A 24,803-nucleotide genomic window follows, 5' to 3' on the forward strand; every position below is an offset into this window, starting at 1 on the left:
GTAACATTAGAGTGTGCTCTGTCTGTGTGTGTGTGTGGAGAGAGAGAGAGAGAGAGAGAGAGAGAGAGAGAGAGAGAGAGAGAGAGAGAGAGAGAGAGAGAGTGAGTGAGAGTGAGAGAGAGAGAGAGAGAGAGAGAGAGAGAGAGAGAGAGAGAGAGAGAGAGAAGGAGAAGGGGGGTGGGTGATCAGCTGTGTGTGAAAACCTCATAGTCGATGAAAAGCTGTGACTGATGCTTCAGGTGATTTTTTATCTCTATCTCTCTTTCCCTCGCTCTCTTCTCTCTCTTTCTGTTCACCTCTTCTGCTTGGAGCAACGAGGGGTTGTTTCAACTGTGCTCTCTCTCTCTCTCTTTTCTGTGTGTGTGTGTGATCCAGAGGGAATCCATTTAAGTGTAAGAAAGAAAATCTGTTTGAAGAATGAAATAAAGAATGAGCGTGTGAGTGTGTTTGAGGAGAACAGAAGAAAGGGAGGAGACGAGTAGGAGGAAGAGGACAGATGGATGAATGGATAGACGGATGGAGGACTGGATGGAAAAATGGATAAATGGATAGTAGGTTTAAACTGATTAACTCTAGTAGATTTTATTTAAATGATAAAAAAGCAGAAACCTGTTGTTTGAAGCTTAACATGCTTTAAACCATTTTGTTTGTTGTATAAACAATTGTATTGATTTGGTCATTAATTATGGCCTGGTACATATTGATACATTTTAATGCCCAGTTTATGTTTGTATTGGCCAGACAATGTTGCATTCTGTAGCAGCTGTTAAGGTTTTAACACTGAAATATGTATTATTAGTAGTAGTAGTTGTAGTAGTATTGTTATTATTATTATTATTACGATTTATATTATAATTTCAATCTACAGTAAGGAAATTGGTTTGTATACAGTAGTGGATAATACCACTGCCCCATTTTTCCTGGGACTCAATCCAGCCACCTTTCGATCCCAAGTCCAGACCAACTCATCAAAAAGATTTTGGATGGAGGTTCATTATTCCAAATAACGCACCCCAAATCTGCAGGGCTTTTTACCCCTTTAGTCAATAATTAGCAGTGGGTATGGTCACCTTAGGCTTCACAACATCCTTTTTTGACTGTCTGCCTTTCTATGGATATTAAAAAGGCTGTGCTTGCGTAATTGAATGTCAGAACTGAGTAGTTATAGGAGTAGTTTTGGGCATATAGTTTAATCACACAGCCAGTGCAACAGTGATGCAGTGTCTGGCACTGGTTTTAACCACCAGCTGTAGCATCCCTGTTGCTGTAAGTGTTCTACTGCCACTAGCTTTAGTGTTAGCTTCCTGACCAGCCTTGCCTTGCCAGTGTGCTGAGAGCCAAACAGTGATTCACACACTGACACTCTCACTCATAGGCATGTGTGCCTGTTTGCCCACAGTAGATCATCAGAATGCGCATACACACACACACACACACATATACACTCACAAATTTAATGTTACTATACTATAACCCATACCCTAATTCTAACACTGACCCCTAACTGAACGTTAAGCTTCAAGCATTTCCACACCTTAAAAAATGAATAATTTATGTTGTTGAGACCAGCTTGTGGTCTCCACAAGTAAATCAAATTCTACAATGTGAATGTATAAATAGACGTTGGTCCTCATAAAAGCTTGTTTGTATACACACACACATACATACACACATGTGCATACTTCCTTTGTGGCCAGGGATTTATTGCGCTATCATGAGCCAAATAAATGCTCTCATTGAAAATCCTGTGTATTTTAAATGAAGAACCTAACGGATATCTGCTGTGCTGATGATGTAAAGCACTCTTTTTGATTTAGCTGTTATTTAACTCTCGAGCCAGAGAACGTAAAATGAGATGCTAGCTGTTAGATTATGAACACAATCCAATCCAGAGCACCAGAGTAGGTATGAGATAAGATTAGTGATGTCATTGTACTTTTTTATGGACAGCGTGATCCAGTAAAGATGATGTGCTAAGCATGAACAAGCTTTTATTTGAAGCCATTGATTGATGGTACTCATTCTTTCCTTCCTTTTTGATGTATTGCACTGATGAAATATTCCTGAAGGTTTTTCTCTGATGATAAGTGTCTGTGTGTGTGTGTGTGTGTGTGTGTGTGTGTGTGTGTCTGTGCATGCTTGCATGTATGGCTGGACAATAATTATATATATATATATATATATAACAATTTCAATTACAATTATATAATTTTTAAACACATTTTCAATATTTAAGTATACATTATTTACAACATCTGTCACTGTCTGATGTTCATTACAAGGCACTCAGTTCAGCACTCAATTTAAAATGTAGTTTAAATATATTAATATTGACAAAACCAACAGGTTTATGTTTGATGGTGATGTCATGTTTCTTGTTTGTTCCCTGAAGTTTTTATCATTGGATTTTATACTGTTCGTAACGATATCACAATTATATTGTATCGACCAAAAGTAAGAAGTATACTGTGATATGAATTAGGGCTGCCCCCTCCAGGGTTTATTCCTGCCTTGCGCCCAATGATTCCAGGTAGGCTCTGGACCCACCGTGACCCTGAACTGGATAAGCGCTTACAGATAATGAATGAATGAATTAGGGCTGTGACATATCATATCATCATTATTTTTGAAATAATTTAAAATATAATTTATAATATATACTTCGTGATAATAGTGATATTCTGACATGTTAACGCCATCGTTAAGTGACATCGTGCAGTTACACATTATATGGCCTACGTTCTTTACATGAATGATTTAGACAAAGGGAGGTATGGTGGAAAGTGGATCTGAGGCAGAGGAATTTGCTCCAAAAAAGGAGAGTGACTAAAGTCATATGGAGGTGGTTTTGGTTACAAAATAACCAATGTACAATAAACCATGGTATTGTGTAAAAATATATTTTATTTAATATGTTTAATAGTCACACAGCTCCAGGGACCTGGAGGTTATGGGTTCGATTCCCGCTCTGGGTGTCTGTGAGGAGTGTGGTGTGTTCTCCCTGTGTCTGCGTGGGTTTCCTCCGGGTGACTGTCTGTTAGGAGTGTGGTGTGTTCTCCCTGTGTCTGCGTGGGTTTCCTCTGGGTGACTGTCTGTTAGGAGTGTGGTGTGTTCTCCCTGTGTCTGCGTGGGTTTCTTCCGGGTGACTGTCTGTGAGGAGTGTGGGATGATGATGATTATGATGGTGATGCTCTATATTTCTGTATGTTCTGTGTGCAGTTTGTGTATACATGTAATGCAGTGGTCTTTGTCAGCATTAACACAACAATGTAAATGTGTTCAGATGGGGGATAATTGAAGATGAATGAGTGTTGGTGTTATATAATGTCTTTTGATTAGGAGTGTAATTATAGGAATAATTAACGTGCAAAATAATATCTTATGCATATTTTTTAACCAAACTAGCTACTATGTCAAATGGCTAAAGCTAAAAAGCTGTCACTTATATGGAGAAATAGTGCCCCCAGTGTCAACTTACACAAAGTAAATATTAAATTATTCATTCATTATCTGTAAGCGCTTATCCAATTCAGGGTCGCGGTGGGTCCAGGCGGGAATACACCCTGGAGGGGGCGCCAGTCCTTCACAGGGCAACACAAACACACACACATTCACTCACACCTACAGACACTTTTGAGTCGCCAATCCACCTACCAACGTGTGTTTTTTTTGGACTGTGGGAGGAAACCGAAGCACCCGGAGAAAACTCACGCCGACACTGCGAGAACACACCAACTCCTCACAGACAGTCACCCGGAGCGGGAATCAAACCCACAACCTCCAGGTCCCTGGAGCTGTGTGACTGCGACACTACCTGCTGCACCACCGTGCCGCCCAATACTACATTAAATTAATGTAGGATTCAAGTGTATGATATGCTACTAGCCTGATATAGCACATTGAGATATTACTGAATATATTAGCATGACAACAAAAGAATGTATGGAGACAGAGTAAAGTATAATTTATTCCATCGTATCTACTGCCAGTCTAGACACATTGTATTTTAGTAATACATTTTTACCCAATATTCTCTGCAATGTAGTCATGGCCAAATCCACCTATTAGCGAGTTCCAATAAACCAGGAGAGTGAGGAGAGTTACATGCTTCCTGTGAGACACAGCATCATTTACCAGCTCAACACACTTGGAGGAGAACACCAATTATCCCAATCTGTTATGACAGCATTGTGCTTGTGATTGGAGAGAGGGATGGCCATCCAGTTGTTTTTACCAGTGCCTAAACTCTATATTTAATGAATATGACAGATAAAAATTACAGAACTCAACTGAATAACTAACTAGATATAAAATCAACACTAGAATAGTATTTCACTTTTCAAATTCCAAAATTTGTTTGCAACATTTAGTATTATTGTAAATATCCGATTCAAAGTCCACAGCTGTATAATAATCTAAATATTTTTTTAGTTTTAGTTTACTACATCATTTGGACACATCAGCTGTCCTTCGCAATATGTGAAAACATCATGATAAATGGGCCAATAGAAATTCACCAAAATCGCTTGGAATCACTTCTTTAAAGTGGCCATTTTGGAGATACATTTTTTTTCATTGGAGAGCAAAAATTACCTCCTCTAATGTCCATGGGATGAAAACATTCATTCATTCATTATCTGTAAGAGCTTATCCAGTTCAGGGTCGCGGTGGGTCCAGAGCCTACCTGGAATAATTGGGCGCAAGGCTGGGACAAAAACAATGCAGTAAAATTTCTTTTAAAAACGGTGATATTTTACTGGCGTAGACATGCAGTACTCTCCTGTGCATGCTTTATTTCCATCTTGTGCTAAAATGATAATGTTGGGTCTCTACTGGGAATATTTTAATGCTCCAGACTCCTTTGCATGTTTTAATCAGGGGATATGTTTCTACACATCACTGACTTCCAATTTCCTCCCTTTTTCAATCCGAAGCATACATTTAACTCCCTGTCAGGCTAAGATAGTAATGTTAATCTGTTAACATATGGCAATATTTGCATGAATACATTTGTTCATAACTCTCAACCTAACCTAAAGATGTGTTGTTGGACCACATTCATGTGTGCAGTTTTACAACACTAATGAAACTGGACACACCTCTTTGCCCTGTGGAAGCCTATGAGGGGTCATTTTTTCCCACTGTAATCACTGTTTGTTACATTAGTAGTGGTTAAATAGGCTGGTTATGTGTTATTGCAGTTATGAGAGTCACAAATAATGGGGCAAATATTTAAGTCTTTATTTCAGCAGCATATCTGAAAATGACTGAGCTGTTTCGCTCAGTATGCATATGCTTATGCTTGTGCGTGTGTGTTTGTGTGTGTCCACGTGCATGTGTCTGTGTCCATATTGCACTGTGGCAGACCGTGAAAAGTGCATCACGTTTTGCTGGCATGTCTCCAAGGTGTCGCCAGGGGCTGCAGTGACATCACGTTACCTAAGCAACAGGGCGAGAGACAGAGTAGGAGCGAGGTGGGATTGGCTTGGTGATTTGTCTGACTCACTGCTAGCGATAGCATTCTTTGTTATAGTCAGGACCACAGAGAGACACCCTGTCGCTCCATCACCTTGTATAAAAAACACAATGACATCATCTTACTCTAGAGCTACACACCATTAGCTCCAGGGTGAAAGAGACATGTAAGCATTTTGCGAGGGGTCAGATGTGTCTAGCTCATCCTTCTTAAATACAGGGACAAAGTGGGTGACTGTGTATGTGGGAGTACCCTGATAATTCCTAGTGAAAAAACGTCTAATTCATATGTCATCCTCCAATGAGTCATGACCCCTGTCCTACACACTCTCACACCCGTACTCAAGTTCTGACCTGTGTAGGTTCCGTACCACCACACAGGTCCCCTCATGCTGAGCTTTTATTTTTATTAACAAGCTCTAAAGCTACACATTATGTCCAGTCGTTTAAGGACATAATAATGAGTGCATTCAGCTATTGAGGCACATTGTGGATAAACAACAGCAAGCATGAACTTGAGAGACATAAAGTGCCACAGAACTGGGGTGAGGAGAAATGGACCTGTGTTCTCTGAAGTGATGAAGCACCATTCAGTACCTTTGGGATGAGTTGGAGTAGTGTTTGTGGTCCAGAACTAATTATCCAACATCAGTACCTGACCTCCCTAATGGTCTTATGGCCATTAAGTCTTCAATAGCCCCTTTTCTACTGGTATGGTGCTGGTGCTGATGCCAGAATAGTCCACAGCCATTTTTACATTTGGTGCATTATTTCTCCACAAATTTTAGTTCGTGAGAAACAAAGGAACCAGTCAAACTTAAAAGCTCTCACGTATTATTCATCTCATAAAATGAAAAAAAGCCTGTATGAAAACATATGTAGGGATAGTAAAGTAGTTCTGCTTCAGATTTGGTTGGCACGGTGGCGCAGCAGGTAGTGTCGCAGTCACACAGCTCCAGGGACCTGGAGGTTGTGGGTTTGATTCCCGCTCCGGGTGACTGTCTGTGAGGAGTTGGTGTGTTCTCCCCGTGTCCGCATGGGTTTCCTCCAGGTGACTGTCTGTGAGGAGTTTGGTGTGTTCTCCCCGTGTCCGTGTGGGTTTCCTACGGGTGACTGTCTGTGAGAAGTTGGTGTGTTCTCCCCGTGTCCGCGTAGGTTTCCTCCGGGTGACTGTGAGGAGTGTGGTGTGTTCTCCCTGTGTCTGCGTGTGTTTCCTCCGGGTGACTGTCTGTGAGGAGTTTGGTGTGTTCTCCCCGTGTCCGTGTGGGTTTCCTACGGGTGACTGTCTGTGAGAAGTTGGTGTGTTCTCCCCGTGTCCGCGTAGGTTTCCTCCGGGTGACTGTGAGGAGTGTGGTGTGTTCTCCCTGTGTCTGTGTGTGTTTCCTCCGGGTGACTGTCTGTGAAGAGTGTGGTGTGTTCTCCCTGTGTCCACGAGGGTTTCCTCCGGGTGACTGTCTGTGAAGAGTGTGGTGTGTTCTCCCTGTGTCCACGAGGGTTTCCTCCGGGTGCTCCGATTTCCTCCCACAGTCCAAAAACACACATTGGTAGGTGGATTGGTGACTCAAAAGTGTCCGTAGGTGTGAGTGTGTGAGTGAATGTGAGTGTGTGTGTTGCCATATGAAGGACTGGTGCCCCCTCCAGGGTGTATTCCCCCCTTGCACCCCATTATTCCAGGTAGGCTCTGGACCCACTGCGACCCTGAACTGGATAAGAGTTACAGATAATGAATGATGAATGAATGCTTCAGATTTTTTTTAGGGATTTTTTTTTTCAGATATTAATTCAGTGTTGTTATATATTTCATTAAGTTTGATTTATAATCGAACTTGCCAGTTATCACTTTGAGACATTGCACACTGTTATTATCAGATTGTTTTGGTAAGTACAGCCAGATTGGGAGCTCAGTCTTTCCTGTGTGTGTCTAAATGAGCTGACCAGATGGCACATTAATGTGACAAGGTTTGTTTTAGAACAATTTCAACCTGTTAGTAACCTGTTATAGTGTATAAGCACATATTGTTTATATCTTTCATGCACTGACCATGATTTTTAAATTAAATGCTGGCTAATTTGTTTTTAAAGGATAAAAGCTTTTAGAGTAATACATTCTGTCATTTTAAAGCAACATTACTTTGAGCTGCAAGCGCATACTAACACTTTGTAAACACTGTTAGTCAAGTACAGTCATGCTGAAATTAGCTACAGCTATTTTCTAAGACTGAGGTGATTTCAATTTTAGTATTAAAAGGCACTTCCATATTATTCTGCTGTTTGTCTAATGCTCATTTCACCACTGACAAAAACTAGGTCCCCCTTTTAGATTGTAATCAGTCACAGAAGATAAAACTGTCGAGTCACTCTAGTGACCATGAATGTGTCTATTTATCAGACATCACGGCAGGTGAAATCCACCTCTCAGATTCACTCCCATTTTACTGTTGATATTAGCTTTGTCTCTTCATGTGTTTTTTATTGAACTCTGTTAATGAACTGGGGTCTGATAGATGGCACTGTTCCTGGTCTCCCTCTCAGCCCTTCTCTTCTATTATTCAGAGGGCTTTTAACTCAAATGCCCAATTTATTGCAGTTTTATCAGACCAGACATTCCCCAGCTCTTGATCTGCCTTGTGTGTCAATGGCACACAAAAGAAATAGAACTTTGATCTTTCCAGTTGTAGAAATACACTAGCTGCTTTAAACCTAAACACTTCCATTTTGTGGCTCGGTGGCAACAGCAGTGACAGCTGGATCGCTGTAGAATGTTTAGCAACATACAATGTCTACTTGAGTCATAAACACAGTGTAAATATATGACACTACAACAAATAGTGCTGTCATTTACACATGATTTAGGCATATGGTCTATGGTATACAGCTATGATTCTGCTCTCCCAAAAACTCTGCTCTTGAGACTATTCCAGAACCTCATATATGATCATGTGATTTTATATAAAAATACTCCACAACAAAACGAATGTCCTAGAGCCTAGTGTTGTGATTTTATGAGTTTTTCACTAGATGTATTTCACTAGAATTAAGTCTCATGATGTTCAAATCATCCATCCATCCATTATCTGTAACCGCTTATCCAATTCAGGGTCACGGTGGGTCATGGAATCATTGGGTGCAAGGCGGGAATACACCCTAGAGGGGGCGCCAGTCCTTCACAGGGCAACACTCACACACACCTACGGTCACTTTTGAGTCGCCAATCAACCTACCAACGTGTGTTTTTGGACTGTGGGAGGAAACTGGAGCACGCAGAGGAAACCCATGCGTACACGGGGAGAACACACCACACAGTCACCCAGAGGAAACCCACACAGACACAGGGAGAACACACCACACTCCTCACAGACAGTCACCCGGAGGAAACCCACGTGGACACATGGAGAACACACCACACTCCTCACAGACAGTCACCCGGAGGAAACCCACACAGACACAGGGAGAACACACCACACTCCTCACAGACAGTCACCCGGAGGAAACCCACATAGACACAGGGAGAACACACCACACTCCTCACAGACAGTCACCCGGAGCAGGAATCGTGTGACTGTGACACTACCTGTTGCGCCACCTGATGTTCAAACCAAAACTATTGTTCAAAACCTTTGTCCTTGTTTTGCATATTAAGTGCTATAGTTGTGTTTCCTGTACAAGGTGATGTACTTCCTGTATATCACCTTGATGTGCTGCACTGATCAAGAAGCTCTCTGTCTATAACAAACCCTCCCATTTTCATTTAATCTGCCATTCTGTCAAGCATGCTTCTGTGTTTGATTTTCATCTGTGACTTTTGAACAAGATCAATAATGAATTTAACCACGAAAGTGTTCAGAGTTTGGGATTTTCAGTAATATTTATTAAAAATTCACTTGAAGACACACATATAAAACATTTTATATGCCAGACATTGTTCACCTTAACAGAGTTATACAAATAGGAAGCTCTGATGATGAAGAAAACTTAAAGAACTTGATTATAAATATTGGTACTTACAGAGCTGCACAGACAAAAAATTCCATAATTAATTTATTTCCAGTCAGAATGCCTACATCCCAGTAAACAAGGAACGTCCTTGAACGTTCAAAATAGGTCCAAAAGTAGTCTGTCGGTCAAGGACATATTTTAAACGTCAATGGACGTCCAAAATCCATCTTAATAAGTTAGTTAAGTGGTGACCAATCGATAACGTCAGTGGACGTCCAAAATGCGTTTTATACAAGTAATTTATTTCGGGACCAATTAATAACGTCAATGGACGTCCAAAATACGTCTAATAGTCGTCTTTTCAATGTCTGTGTTTGGACGTCTTTTCAACTTTCATTTTCAACCTTAAGATAACGTTGATTAGACGGCAGTCATTATGTTATTTCAACGTTGAATCAACAGCTACATGTTTACTGGGTTAGTTATTCAATTTCAGTCTCTGAAAAAAAGAGGTAAATGCGTATTTACCACCTTACACAAAGCCTCCAACACTGTGGGCACTATCCAGTCTGTCAGTGACAATGATACATATTATCAAGGAACAAGGGCTTACAAATTTTATTGAGGCATATAAAAACTGTGCCATGGTAGATAGACACTGGAGGGTCGATGTTTTTAAACATATTTTTGTGTATTATTTGGTCTTTCTTCCACATGCAAACAGTCTTTACGATCACTGAACAAAGGCCTTTTGGGAAGCTCCATCCAGGTGAAAATATCCAGAAGCTTTATTTTCAGTGCTGATGTATAGATGGGGAAATGGGAGTTTTTGGCTTATAATGTCAGCAGCGTGCACCATCATCTCCACTGTTTATGAGAGACGGTTTTGTGTAATAGCAGATGCAGCCAAAACAGTGCTGGTTTTTACTTTGCCAACATGACTTGTTTCAATTTTATTCACTAATATACAGTTACTCTTACTCCCAGAACTCCCAAGACACAAAACCTGCCGCCAATGCCAATGTGAGACCCAGTGAGCGCTCTAGTTGCTGGGACAACTTTCAGAGTAGTTGTTAGATTACAATAATGAGAGAATTTTTGTTGGTCAAGGACATTGCTTGTGTGGTGTGAGCTGCTGAACCCCAGACCAGTGTTTTTACATCTTTATATGGATGAAGACGGTAGGTAGAAGGACGGTAGAAGGGAAACATCCCATTTCAAAGACACACATATACATGTGGGCTAGGGCTAACTGCAGGTGTGTGGTGATTGGTAGGTGGAGCCAGAGGAGGAGTCTTCATCGTGACAAAAGAATAACTTATAGGTAATTAATTGTCACTTGGTCTGGAAATGACCACCATCGTCAGTGTCTTTTTAACCTGTGACTGAAACGTGCTCAGTGAATAGCGGCTTTTGGGAAGGTTTGTCTATTTAAAGCAGTGACTCACTGCTCTTTAAAGCAGAATACATGGAGCCGTCACCAGGGTAGAAACATGCATAATAAACGCTGTACTGTGACTTCACTTCCTATGTTCTTCTGGATGGGGTGTTGAGAGGGAGATTAAGGTGCAAGAATTTGGCATTTATATTTAGCCTGGCAGATGTAAAGTCATGGTAATGCAGTCAGAAACACACTCAACCTCAGCCGGCAGCTCAGCCTCCGTCTCTCACAGAGCAGCAATTTTCCTCTTGTTCTTTCACTTGTCCTGTTCTGCTTTCCTTTCTTGTCCTCCCTCTTTCATCTTTTCCTTGCCTGATTTTCCCATCTCGGTTTCTTTCTCCTCTACCCTTTTCCTTTTCCCATCCGTACACAAAACCCTCATCTTGTAGTCAGCTGGTTTCTCAGTATTTAGTGGCATACCACCTTTCAGATTAGTGAACCACTGAGTGGGAAGGTGGATATTATATATTGTAACACCGTTTACACCATGCCATCTGCCCTGTACATTGTGTGAATCTTTCGTTGTTAAAGAACCAGTACAAATACTGATTTGGAATAAAGCCCTGTTAACACATATGTCTAACACTGAGACACCTCCCTATAATTAGTTAATTCAGCTGCTTTTAGCTGCAGCTGTGGTGGGCACAGGTGTGAGTGCCTGCAATGCTCATATAATCTTCATTGAGTCTCTAGACCAGTGGCCTGTGAGCCTTAAGTCATTGAGGTCAGTGCCAAGCCTAGGTTAAAAGAGATTAATAGGAATAGAAATGGGTTGATCTTAGGAGCACAGTGATTTCCAGAGTGGTACCGTGATTGGATGCCACCTGTGAAACAACTCCAGGTGTGAAATCTCTTTGCTACTAAATATCCCACAGTCAACTGTCAGTGGTATTATGACAAAGTGGAAGGGATTAGGAATGACAGCAGCTCAGCCATGAAGTGGGGTTAGCGGATGCTGAGGTGTATTGTGCATAGAAGTTGCCAACTTTCTGCAGAGTCAATAGCTACAGACCTTCCCAGCATCATGTGGTCTTCAGAAAAATGGGTTTCCATGGCTGAACATCAAGCTTGATTGTCTGGCAATCTGATGGTGAATCTGGGTTTTGCAGTTGCCAGGAGAACGGTACTTGCCTGACTGCATAGTGCCAAATGTAAAGTTTAGTGGAGGGGGCATTATAGTGTAGGGATGTCTTTCAGGAGTTGGGCTCAGCCTCTTAGTTCCAGTGAAAGGAACACTTAACGCTTCAGCATACCAAGAGATTTTGTAAAACTTCATAGTCCCAACTTTGCACACAAAGCAAGGTCCATAAAGACATGGATGAGGGAGTCCTGAGCTCAACCCGACAGAACCCTTTGGGGATGAATTAGAGTGGAGACTGCGAGCCAGGCCTTTCTCGTCCTACATCAGTTTCTGACCTCACAAATACGATTCTGGAAGAATTCCAATAAACACACTCCTAAAACTTTGTGGAAAGCCTTCCCGGAAGACTTGAAGCTGTTATAGCTGCAAAGGGTCATCCCGCATCATATAAAACCTATAGGTTAATGGGATGCCACTCAATTTCATATGTGTGTGAAGGCAAATGAGCAAATACTTATGGTAATATAGTGTATGTAAGTGAGTGAGGGATTATATACTTGGTTATGTATGTAAGTAAGTGATTCTGTTGGTGTGGGTGAGTATGTATGTGAGAGGTTGGGTGTGTATGTGGAAGAGTGTGAGTGAGTGTCTACATATGCAAGGAAATGCAAGAGTGAGTGTGTGAGTATGTACGTGAGTGACTATATGTAGGGGAATGAGAGAGAAACTGAGTATGTAAATGAGTGAATGAGTTCCCAGCAAATTCCATGCAGTACTTTGCATCTAAATACCTCTCTGGTTCTTTATCATTCATTACACACTTCACAGCTTAAGCATTAACATATCCTCGGCAGCACATGGCCTTAGTGTCCACTGCAAGATGGTAGCATCTGTTAATAGCATATTGTAGGGTGGAGTGGAAGTTGTGCCCTGTGGTGATGTCCCCAGCAGGTGTGTGTGCCTTTGCCTGTGTGTATGTGGGTGGGTATGTGTGTGTGTGTTTGTGTGAGTGCTTTAGCCATTCAGCTGTGCCAGGGCTTGGTGCATAATGCATGTAAAACAAACAAGAATCCTGTAGTGCTGATGTCCCGTGCTGTACTGCTCTGATGCTCTCCAGGATCCCGTCCTCACCATCGCACCTCACTGCGCCACGCCCCTCCATCACTTCACTGCATTTGTCAAACCACCTGTCACAGAGCTAATACCTTCTTCCTATTTTCATCCGAAAAGGGACCAATAGCCGCAGAACCCCCTTCCCACTTGCTTAATGGCTGCTGGCCCAGATCAGGCTGTATGTGGGTTTCTGAAGCGTTTCAGCCTCCTATAGGAAGGTGGGATGAATTGGTTCCTGTGGGATGAGAGCTGGGTGAGAGAGAGAGAGAGGAAGAGACAGAGACCAAAAGAAAGAAAGAAAGAGAGGCAGCTGAAATTCTCTGCAATGTCACAGCGTCCTCCAGTCGGTCAACCGACTCTGGGTCAGTGCACACTGCTTTTAACTGGTCTGGTGAATAGATTCTTTCTGAAAGGCTATGGTATTTTTACCTGCAGATATCAGGCTTTGCTTTGCTTCTTTCTGTGCATATCTGGTTGTTTTTCCTTTGCCTCTAAACATATCACTACATTAAGGTACAGGGAATGAGTTTTTAATAGAACAAAAACATAAACCAGTACACTCTCAGCTGCTGATGTTTTGATCAGTTTGGAACCCCACATGGATTTTTAACCTTTTTCTCATAGTAATTGTAATTTACATTGAGGATCATGTCTGTATCCTGTCACATCCTGTCAGTACTCGACCAGACATAGGTAAAGGTTTTCTGATAAACTCTAAACATTAGTTACTAAAACATAAGTTATTCTGAAAATAATCATTGTTCAGTGCATGTACACATTCATTTATGGATCTAACAGTCATACTAATCCATATACTGTGAAACAAAACCACCCAATCAGTTTTTTGTGGATTAAGTCAGGAACATGGGATAACACGGGTCAACCTGCTATGTGCTGCATCTTATCTTTGAGTCCAAACACTTTAGAATTGTCCCACTTCCTTGTTAGAGTCTCTCAAATCAAGCATGTGATCCTGTTTATTTGAGGGTGCAAAGATGATGTTAAGTGGAGCAAAACATACCTAATGAATGTGGAGAAATCAGATCACTGAGAAGAAAGAGAACCAAGCAAAAATGGATAATATCCAGAGCTTCTGCTCCTCGCTTCCGGGCTTTTTTTCCTCTGCACTTAGCTCATTCTCTTTCAAAAGAACAAGTTCTATAGCCCCTTAAAACAGGTTTAACCAAGTCTAAGATCTAGAGTTAAACCTTCTCAGAAAGAGTAGAAGAGGTTACTGCAACATGATACCATTGGAACAGAGGGAATTTTGGATGTTCAGGTGTCTACTTTTGGACAAACAGATGTTTACAGATGTTTGCACTCTTAAAATATGTCTATACATGGAAAAGCACTGCAGTCATTACAAATGCGGAATTTGTCACCTGGAAATCATGGCTGAGAAGAATGGAAGTCCACATGGATTGACAAATGTGGCCTCTTTTCACATTCACTTGTAGTTTTCTTTTTCTTGCAATGCCTAGATCCTAGACCCTGGGACTCCTGTTGTGTGTTTGGAGCTATGTTTAGCCTTCTATGGAGTGGGAGGATCTCTGAGCACTGATGCATGCTGGGAGAGCGACTCAATGAAGCTGATTGGATGTGACTTGTGGCCCTCATGGAAGTGCAGCTTTAAACCATGTTCTCTTCTTAGGCAATAAACATCGCACTTATTTCAACTGCTCTCTGACAGCTGTCTGCAGAGACCTCTCCTAGAAGTGCAAAAACGCTCGTGTGAGGGGAAGAGAGTTTAATAGTTCAGCAGAAAGTCTTAATATCAGATTTATTTTATCTCATGGGATGTGTGGATATGACAGAGGTGCTGGCAAAACCTCTCAAAAGAATCTTAAAGTTTATATTTCAAACTGTATAAGGGAAATTCTTTTACACAAGATGATGCTGTGCTCATTGATTCATGATTTGCAGTGCAGTCAAGAAAAAGAAACTAAAGATATTAATCCATTTCTTTTGTACTGCTTGTACTGCTTTGTACTGTCAGCAAAACGGTGCCTTCATTTCTAATGTCTTTCTAAACTTTTTTCTTGCTTTGCCTTTATCAACTTATTTTTGGTTTGTCTTTCAAAACAGCTGTGGGAGTGCAGATGTCTCTGGAGATGTTAGAGAAGAGGTTCTGGGCCATTACATCTCAGGTAACTGCAAGTGCATAGAAGCTGTTATTCCAAAGAAAAAAAAAAAACACTTGCGTGTCTTATACACTGGAATTTCATGATATGAGTATGTCTCTGTAACAGTTGTATGAAATATTGGCCATTACTCAAATAGTATCTGATCATCAGAGGTCCCAACCACCAATTGTGCCTAACAATCTGGGTGGTGGATCATTCTCAGTGCTGTGGCGGCACTGATGGGGTGGTGGTGTGTTAGGCTGGTACGAGTGGATCAGACACAGCAGTAGCTGCACAGGATTTTGAACACTGTCTCTATTCACTGTCCAACTTGTTGATGAGAGAGAGACAGTAGCTAGGTGTTCTGCATGCAGCAATGGTCTGTTTGTGTGTTTGTGTGTGAATATATATATATATATATATGCTAGCACAGGCTTCCAGTATCCGTAGTTTCAGGTGCTGCACATCTTGATGGTATGGTGTGGTATATGGGGTGCAAAGATAGTGGGGCCATTTTTCATCAATGGAAACCTCAAGGCCACTGGATATGCGAATTTGCTACATGATGATGTGTTTTCTTCTTTATGCGCTGAAGCTGGCACGTTCCCTAAATTTTTCCAGCACAATGGTGCATCACCACATAATGGGTGTCAGGTCCGAGCATTCCTACATGAACAGTTTCCTGGAAATTGGATTGGTCGTTGTGGGCCAGTTGAATGGCCCCCAAGGGCTCCCGATCTGACCCCCTTAGACTTTTATCTTTGGGGTCATCTGAAGACGGTGTTGCTATCAGTGTGTGAAGAGTGGGAGAAGAGGGTTGCATTGACAATCCAACACAATGGGCATCACTTTGAACACATTTTATAAGTGGTCAGAAACTTGTAAATAACTCATGAAAGAATAAAGTTACATTAAAACCAAACAAAAGTTGGATCCAAAATGGCCGACTTCAAAATGGCCGCCATGGTCACCTCCCATCTTGAAAAGTTTCCCCCCTCCCATATACTAATGTGCCACAAACAGGAAGTTAATATCATCAACCATTCCCATTTTATTAAGGTGTATCCATATAAATGGACCACCCTGTATATATATGTATTCAGGGATGGATGTATTTTTAGTCTATTTGTATTACTAATGCGAATTAATTGGACATTGTTTCTAACTGTTTTTTTACATGAGCTAAGTATCACCATGTTCTTTTTTGTCATTGGATCCTGACTCAGACTGATGGCTCGCCCTGACGAGTGCCATATGTCATCAGTCTCAATACAATGATGTTGATGATGTCAAGGTCACTATGTGGTACAGTGGGGAATTTTGTGAACAGTATACCGTGTACCGTGGTGCTGTGTTAGAATTATATGAACATTTTCAGGGTTGGCTTCAGGTTCAGTGTGTTTATGCTTGAGGTATTAACTGCTAGTTTACAGACAAATCTCTGGGGGTTGCTAAAGACATCTACGGATCAAAGAGAAAATATCACAGAGAGAAAGAGTTACACTGAGCCAGTCCTTGGGGCAGATTATACAGAACTCTTTAATGAAGAGCTTGTCATTACACAGACTTTAACTCTAAAAAGTTGGCAGAGTTAGTGAAATGCTAATAAAAATACAGAAATAGTGCATATCCAAATCTGTTTGATCTGTGTGAAACTGAAAACATACAAAACAAAGAAATTTGACATTAACCTGCCTTGAATACAAGCAGCGTGGTTGACTGAAGTGTCACCGCCACACAGCTCCAGGGCCATGTGAGCTTGAATTCAAGCTTCACCTCTGGTGACTGTGTGGAATATATTTTACAATTAATAATCGTTTATAGACATTTTTTGCTGTCTTGCTCAGTTTATTGGAAATATAAAAAAGCGTAGATTTCAAAATAAACAATAGGGAATTCATGCATTATCTTTCTGTAATAGGAACCTACTCTGGATGGAGTACTTGTCCGTCCCAGGGCCTCACACACTCACTCGATCACTCACAAACTCAAACATACGAACTCATGCATATTTTCAGTCAATCCACTTAACAATATGTGTTCTTGGACTGTGGGGGGAGACTGGGCCCCCCCTGGTGGAAACCCACACAGAGGCAGGGTTTGAACCCATAACCCAAGGACCCTGGAACTGTGTGATTGTGGCACTACCTGTTGCACTACTGTGTCACAACATATAGTAGTGCAACAGATAGATTTAAAGTTTGTAAATACACAAGGGTAGGTGATTATACAACTATACGAGAAGGCTTTTAGAAACAGTAAATTACTTAGTGCTGCCCAATGCTAGATGTAGCTGTTTACAGGGGTTCAGTGTTGTGAAAGTAATGACAATCACCATTATATATGCAGAGAAGCTAACACGTATCGCCAACACATGCCTTTTATGTTCAGGCTTCGAAACCTGAAGAACAGCTATGACTTTGTGGTCATGCTTACTCAGTAGATTAATCGCAGGGTGAAAAAGTTGGCGTGAGAAAGAAAAGAGTATTTCAAGTGAAGTATAAAGTCACTGCACTAAACTCAGTTTCACTCTCTGCCTTTCTTCCACTTTCATATAATGTTTAATACTCTGTCTTTAAGCTGCCCCATGTTTACACTTTGTTGGGCTTTAACTGATATGAGCATAGTGACTATGACACACCAGAGCCACAGTACAGAAAGAGAGCAGAGCAGCATGTTAGGAAGTATACATGCCGTGCAACCCCACTCCATTCAGACCTAGGCTGCCTTACATAAGCCACCACATCTCTGCCAGCTGCCAGCTTTATTTAAACCTGCTTTAAACCCCGAGGCCCAAATTAACCACTCCAGCTTTCTACTCCTCTTTTCTATCTTCTTCCTTCTGACCCCCACCCCCAGCCACCACCACCTTCTCTCACTTTCACACACAAACACACACTGGATTATCCTTGCAGCTCAACATCCAGTCAGTTTGGTTTTATCCAGTGTCAGGACATGGGGTCATATCTATACAGCAGGTCCCTGACTTAAAAAAAAATCACAGTTATGCCTCCGCTTGCCTTATTAGCAGCATTAATCCTGTTGGGTAAGAATGGCATCAGTCTCTCATGGTATTTCTGTTCATTCTAGCCCACTCTTCCACAAACTAGTTTCACGTTTTATCCTTTGATTCTGTTTACCTATTTCAGCATTTCTTATGCTGTTTCAGACTAAAAGCTGGGACTAAAGACATATCACTAGTCACTCACATCGTCCAGCGTTCCATTATAGTATGTTGAACCATTCCCATGCAGACACCCTGCAGTTCCTGTCTGGAAATGTGGTCATGTCAGTGTTGTATCCCCTCAGTGTTTTCTCTCCTCAATTATTGTCATTGCAAATCCCATTCATCAGTGAGACCCCCACCCCAGATTGTAAATTGTGCCATCAGCTTCAGGAAGGTTGGGGGGGGGGGGTGGCGATCATGTGTTTCTTTCAATAAAGCTGAAAGATGTGAGCATACCATGAGCAGGGAGAGAGGAGGGCCATCCTATACAGGAATCCAACTGGACCCAACTCTTGATGAGAGAGCCAACACCAACACTTTGATCTATGCACTTAAAGCCCTCAGTGTTACGTTCTGCATGGATATGAAGCTCTACGTTCATGAAAAAGTGGGCTAAAATGGACAGCATTTAAGAGACTGGGGTAAATATTATCTGACAGGATTGGCACTAACATTAAGGCAAAAGGATGCCTCCCTAAGTACTACAGAAGAAATGGTGTAAAGGCTATTTTAGGTCTAGGGAGGTTATGTAACTACATGTATGTGACAGTAATACTAATAGTAATCTCACATACAGTACAGTGAGAAAGTTAGAAACCAGTCTTCAATTATTTGAGTCTTCTGACCTCAGTACATTTTATGCAAAGAATTAATTCAGTGTACAAATAAGTTTTAAAGCGTTTTTGTATAATATATAATTGAAATTTAGATATCAATCATTCAGAATCTGAATGGTACTATTAAAAATGACAATTGTCATTTTATTATGTAAAAAAATTGATTCAATATTAATACACTATGGTCACGATATATTGAATCACCATCTTTATATCATCTAAATCAAAAGTCATACTTACTTTAAATATAATATCCCCAAGAACTGAACAAACAAATCCATGCACATGCAGTGCGTTTTCTTTGATGAATGCAGTAACAAATTCTCTTTTGCCATTTTCAAACTACTTAGTAGTTTTTTGGTTATATTTTGTTAAATAAAAAGACAATTGTCATTTTTAAAGGCTAAGCACCACTTAATGGACCTCCATGAATATTTCACAGTATTGTAGTTACTGACATATATAAGTATGAATTAAAATGAAAATAGCAGCTTAATTTGCTTTAAAACTGACAATTTTATTAAATTAACGGAAAACTACGGACACTATAAACCTCCGTAATGCAGCTACGTAGCCGAGTATAATCTGAGCCACCGAGTTTAGCAAGTCAAGCTAACGTTAACTAACACCAACTAAAACAGGCGAAGTGAGTGTCCTTACCCTGTTTACCTCCATGTTACAGAGGCTCTTGAACACCTTTCGTTGGTGTCCTTACATGCCCATATTGTTGGAAAAGCGCCAGTGAAATGAGCTACAGATAACGGAGTGAGCGGATGGTCCTTTCCAAAGTGCCCGTTTAAAGTTGACAAGTTTAGTCCATTTTCTGGATATTTTGGGATCTTTGGGCCATTTGTGCTCAGATGTCCCACTGTACATTGAATGATTGCAGCCAAAAACAACACACCTTTTCGTCATTTTGCATTAAATTAAGTGCAGCTTCTAGAGTTGTTGTCCACCATCTACGTCACAGGCAAGACGCCTATTAGAGTTTCCCAACACCGTTGGGGGGGTGGGGGACCAATGGTCTTTTAAACCTTATTCCTTGAATTAGTAAGAAATAACATATTTTCTGACTATCAATAAACACAAGTTAGGAACTCAAATTCCACTGTATTTATTTGTTTGACACTTTCATATCGCTGCTGCTTAGCCTTTAATACTTTAATTACCATATAATTACAAAAAAGCAGGAGGATGTTTGAAATTCAATTATATGTTACACAATAAACCACTTTTAAAAAATATTTGTATACGTCTATACAAAAACACATTCACAATCTAAGAGTGTTTCAGAGTTGGTGCAGAACATTAGAAGAGGTGGTGGATTTGATGATAATACTGGGGTTTGCTGCATCACACAAGCTGCAGCATTCCTCTGACTGGCCAAGGTAGAAGGAGCGGCTGCATTAATGGCACTGCATTTGTAAGACACAGCTGGAGGAGAATTAATAGCCTAATTCATCAACAAACATCAGAAATCCTCATTATAAGAACACTAAGGACTAGTGCTCAAGCACTCACAAATATGTACAAACCCTCACACGGCTTGACACATGCAGCGGTTTAACTGCAGTGCAGGGTATTTAGGGGGTTTGGGGTTGGTGTGTGTGTGTGTGGAGGGAAGAGGAGGGGGGCATGTTTATTAGCACATAAATCAAGTAACTTTTTTTGCTCATTCATCTTTCTCTCACCCTCTCCCTTCTCTCATGCCTGCTGCCTGGATGTAGCCCAACAATACAGATGTAAGTTAACACTGTCATTTCTTATCTGGAAAATAGTCTCATCACTATAACATTCAGTGATGCTTGTTGACTCATCAGCCAGCCTGACTCACAGCTGCTCAACAAGTGTGTGCTGAAATAGAAACCATGAGATGGGTTAACTCATTAGATTACGTACTCACACTCATAGCAGGCATACCACACAGATTTAAAGACATAGTGCATAGCTGCAAAAACGAATGTACACTTTTCAGCCAAAACATTAAAACAACCTCCTTGTTTATACCCTAATTGTCCATTACCATATAGCGGCATGTTGTAGCTATCCAATTACAGAGGGTTGTCCATCTGTTGCTCTGTTAGACATACTTATCTCTGGACTTACTCCACCTTGTAGATGCAAAGTCAGTGACCATCTGTTGCCTCACAATTTGTGTTGGTCGTCTTCTAGTCTTTCTTCAGTGGGTCACTGGACGCTGCCCACAGGATGTTTTTGGCTGGTGGACCATTCTCAGTCCAGCAGTGACTTAAAAACTCCAGCAGTACTGCTGTGTCTGATCCACTTGTAGTAATGAAACACCCACTGAGAATGAAGCACCAGCCAAATAATTCCTGCTCTGTCGTGGTCATGTGTGGATTCTGACCATTGAAGAACAGGGTAAAAACAATAAAATATGCTAAGCAGCAGACACATTCCAGTCTGTAATTGTAGAACTACAAACTATACTTATATGGTCAACAGAGATGAGAAAATGAATAATGAATGTTTATACAAGGAGATGAGTTTAATGTTTCAGCTGATTGCTGTGATCTATACCAGTATACTGGTACTGATGTCACACCACCATTGATTTTCAGCTGAAGCATGGTCCTTTCGGTGGGGTTTTAATATTTGAATATGCACTGCAGTCAATATGCGTAGGTCCACTAGCTTTACTAACATATATTTAGACTACAGTGATCCCTCGTTTTTCATGGGGGATGCGTTCCAAGACCACCCGCAAAAAACGAATTTCCGCGAAGTAGAGGAAAGATATATATTTTTTATGTATTTAACGAATATTTGGACTTTTAAAACCCTCCCTGTGCTGTTAACAACCCACCCTTTGCATTAAACATCCATCCATCCATCCATTATCTGTAACCGCTTATCCAATTTAGGGTCGCGGGGGGTCCAGAGCCTACCTGGAATCATTGGGCGCAAGGCGGGAATACACCCTGGAGGGTACGCCAGTCCTTCACAGGGCAACACAGACACATTCACTCACACCTACGGACACTATCGAGTTGCCAAACCTGCAACGTGTGTTTTTGGACTGTGGAAGGAAACCGGAGCACCCGGAGGAAACCCACGCGGACACGGGGAGAACACACCAACTCCTCACAGACAGTCACCCGGAGCGGGAATCGAACCCACAACCTCCAGGCCCCTGGAGCTGTGTGACTGCGACACTACCTGCTGCGCCACCGTGCCGCCCTTGCATTAAACAGTCATTCTATAATGTTTTTCATGTGATATCCTACCAGTTTCTTTAATAGAGTAATTCCTAAGCTGTGATTTAGCGTCAGTAAAGTTCAGTCGGATGTGGACATGAACAATACATGTCCTGTACGTAAGGAATACTTGTAAATGATATATTGTGCCATCTACAGGCCCAGTCTAATACATGTAAATATTAAAAAAAATACTTAAATAATAATTTACACATCTTTCACAGTTTTCCTAGATTTTCCCTCAATATCTGCGATATAGCAGCCATAAGCCCCCTTGAAAAAACCTGCGAAGTAGCGAATCCGCGAAATATGAACTGCGAAGTAGTGAGGGATTACTGTATATATCTTCTAATAGCATCTTCCCATTCAAAATTTGAAAATATGATGTACAGGTGGTTGAATTGTTTGTGTCACTCTGTGTCTCTCTCTCACCATCACAACCTATACACCTTTCGTTCAGTGTGCAGGCGTGGAGGGGCTTTGTCCTCTGAGCTGCAGTGACAATGTGGTAAGACATTCTTCATTACCTCCAGTGGAGACCGGAAGTGTACTTGTATTTTGTTTGTCAATACTTCTTCTGTTCAGTTCAGATCACTGAATATTGATTATTCAAGCACAATTTGGCTAGAGGTTGTGGACACCTGCTCATCCAAAGTTTCTTTACAAAATGAAGGGTATTCACTGTGTAACAGCGTCTTCTCTTCTGGGAAGGTTCTACACTTGTTGTGAGGATTTGATTGTATTTAGCCTCAGTTAGCCTCATCTCAAAATTGGATGATTACTTCAGGATCACAGAAACCATTCCAATTCAATCCCATAGTTTTAAACTGGGGTCCCAACACTTAAGAAAAAAGCCCAATTTTGAGTGGATTTATACCCTCCTATCCCATGCCTGGCATCCAGCATGGTGATTTTAGCTTCATGTACCATGGCCATCCTTTGCTGTGGATATAGCTGTTGGTTCTCAGTGGTTTCTGTAAATGTATGGATGGATAACACATGACGATAAACATGAAACTCTCTCCCTCTCTCTTTCCCTGTCTATCCCTCCCTCACTCCTTTATTAGGACCTCAACTGTTACGTCATTGACAGCAACGGCTTCATCATCATCTCTAAAGAAACGAAGGAGGTGTGTGGCCTTGCACCTTCTCAGGAACGTGTGTGTGTGCACGTATGTGTGAGAGAGAGAGTTCTTTGAGGTAATACAGGAGAATGTGTGAGCGTGGGTGTTGAGTCTGTGGGCTGTAGCAGAGTTACTGTAGCTGCAGCCTTCTCACAGCAAATGTACGTTCGTATTTATCTTCTGCAATCTTCAGTAAACACACTTGGTGTTCGTTTTCTCACTTCTGTTTGAACATTTGAACTCAAAGCATTGCTGTGTTCTAGTTGTGTAAATTCATCTAGCTATATTGTTTTTTAATATTTGAGAGTGCGTTTTGGTTTGGATGGAGTGGTTTGTATGATGGGCTGTTCATCTTAATGAAACAATAGCCCCAGGCATGAGTAACCGCAGCTGACCTCATGCCATGATTTCTGTGTCCACCAGAGGGCTCCCACAGTCTTTTGTTTTTGACCCTGGCCTTTGTGTATTTGGAGGTCAGCCCATACTGATGTGTTAGATTTGTAGTTGTATTTATTACGTTACATTTAATCCTTGACTTTTTAGATCTGCTTTGTTAATACGCTTGTCTTTGCCCCACTACGAGTGGAGGTTATATTTTAGAATGGGGTTGGGTGGGTGGGGTGGGTGGGGTGGGTGGGGGTGGGGGGGGGGTTAGTGACCTAGCAGCATCACAATGTCTATCTAGTAAATATTTCATTCCAGCTTTAGCAACAGCGGCTCTCCTTTTACAGGAAATAGCTTGCAAACTCTGAAAAGCGTTCAGAAAAACACTGGGTACTGAGAGTCTGTTGCTTAAAGCGTGCCTTAGAAATACATTAATGCATTTGTGCTGCTGTGCGTGACTGCCCCAGTGTTTGTAGGTGATAAGACAGAAGAGGGAGTAAAGAAAGTAAAAAGAAGGGTTGAAAGGCTAGAGAAAGAGCTGAGAGTGAAGGGAAGAAGGATCACGAGGAGAGAAAGGAGGGGCTGAGTGAGGAAGAGCATAGAGAGAGAGAGAAAGAGAGAGTAGTGTGCCAAAGAGCAGTGCAGTATGAAGGAAGGGAATGCTGGGTGAACTGAATAATTTACTCACCTCTGTGTGCTACCGTGCAGCTCCTATGAGCAGCTACGGCTCAACTGAAGCCGGCCATTTCAACTTTTCCATTTCATCAGAAAGTGCAGACAAGTTTGCTGCTACTAAAGCATTCAAACTGCAGTAGTTATACTGCTGTAAACTAACTGGGCCAGGGTTCCCTGGGGTCGTCCCTGCTGGGTGAAACATTGTAGTATCAAATTAATACAATTAATTTAATCTGTACGTTGTTTTAATAAAGGTACTGTAAGTTTGTATCCTGTTCTCACAGGTTGGCAGATTTGTTGGGGAAATTGATGGCTCTGTGATGTCTCAGTTGCTTCGAATGGGCATGTTTAAAAGGTATGGCAATATATTCTCACTGGCCACTTTATTAGAAA

At 41.3% G+C, this 24,803-nt stretch overlaps 1 protein-coding gene across 1 annotated transcript in view; it reads left to right on the forward strand.

Moving 5' to 3' along the window:
* The window catches only part of cacna2d4a (calcium channel, voltage-dependent, alpha 2/delta subunit 4a), a 95,223-nt gene that overhangs the window by 62,831 nt on the left and 7,589 nt on the right, over positions 1–24,803 (forward strand). Inside the window, exons 27-31 of the mRNA XM_066668886.1 lie at positions 15,132–15,193; positions 20,740–20,754; positions 22,688–22,735; positions 23,295–23,357; positions 24,695–24,765. Coding sequence (XP_066524983.1) covers positions 15,132–15,193; positions 20,740–20,754; positions 22,688–22,735; positions 23,295–23,357; positions 24,695–24,765 — 259 coding nt within the window. The remainder of the gene's footprint in view (positions 1–15,131; positions 15,194–20,739; positions 20,755–22,687; positions 22,736–23,294; positions 23,358–24,694; positions 24,766–24,803) is intronic.

This window comes from Hoplias malabaricus, chromosome 4 (genome assembly GCF_029633855.1).
Source record: "Hoplias malabaricus isolate fHopMal1 chromosome 4, fHopMal1.hap1, whole genome shotgun sequence".
Taxonomy (NCBI): domain Eukaryota; kingdom Metazoa; phylum Chordata; class Actinopteri; order Characiformes; family Erythrinidae; genus Hoplias; species Hoplias malabaricus.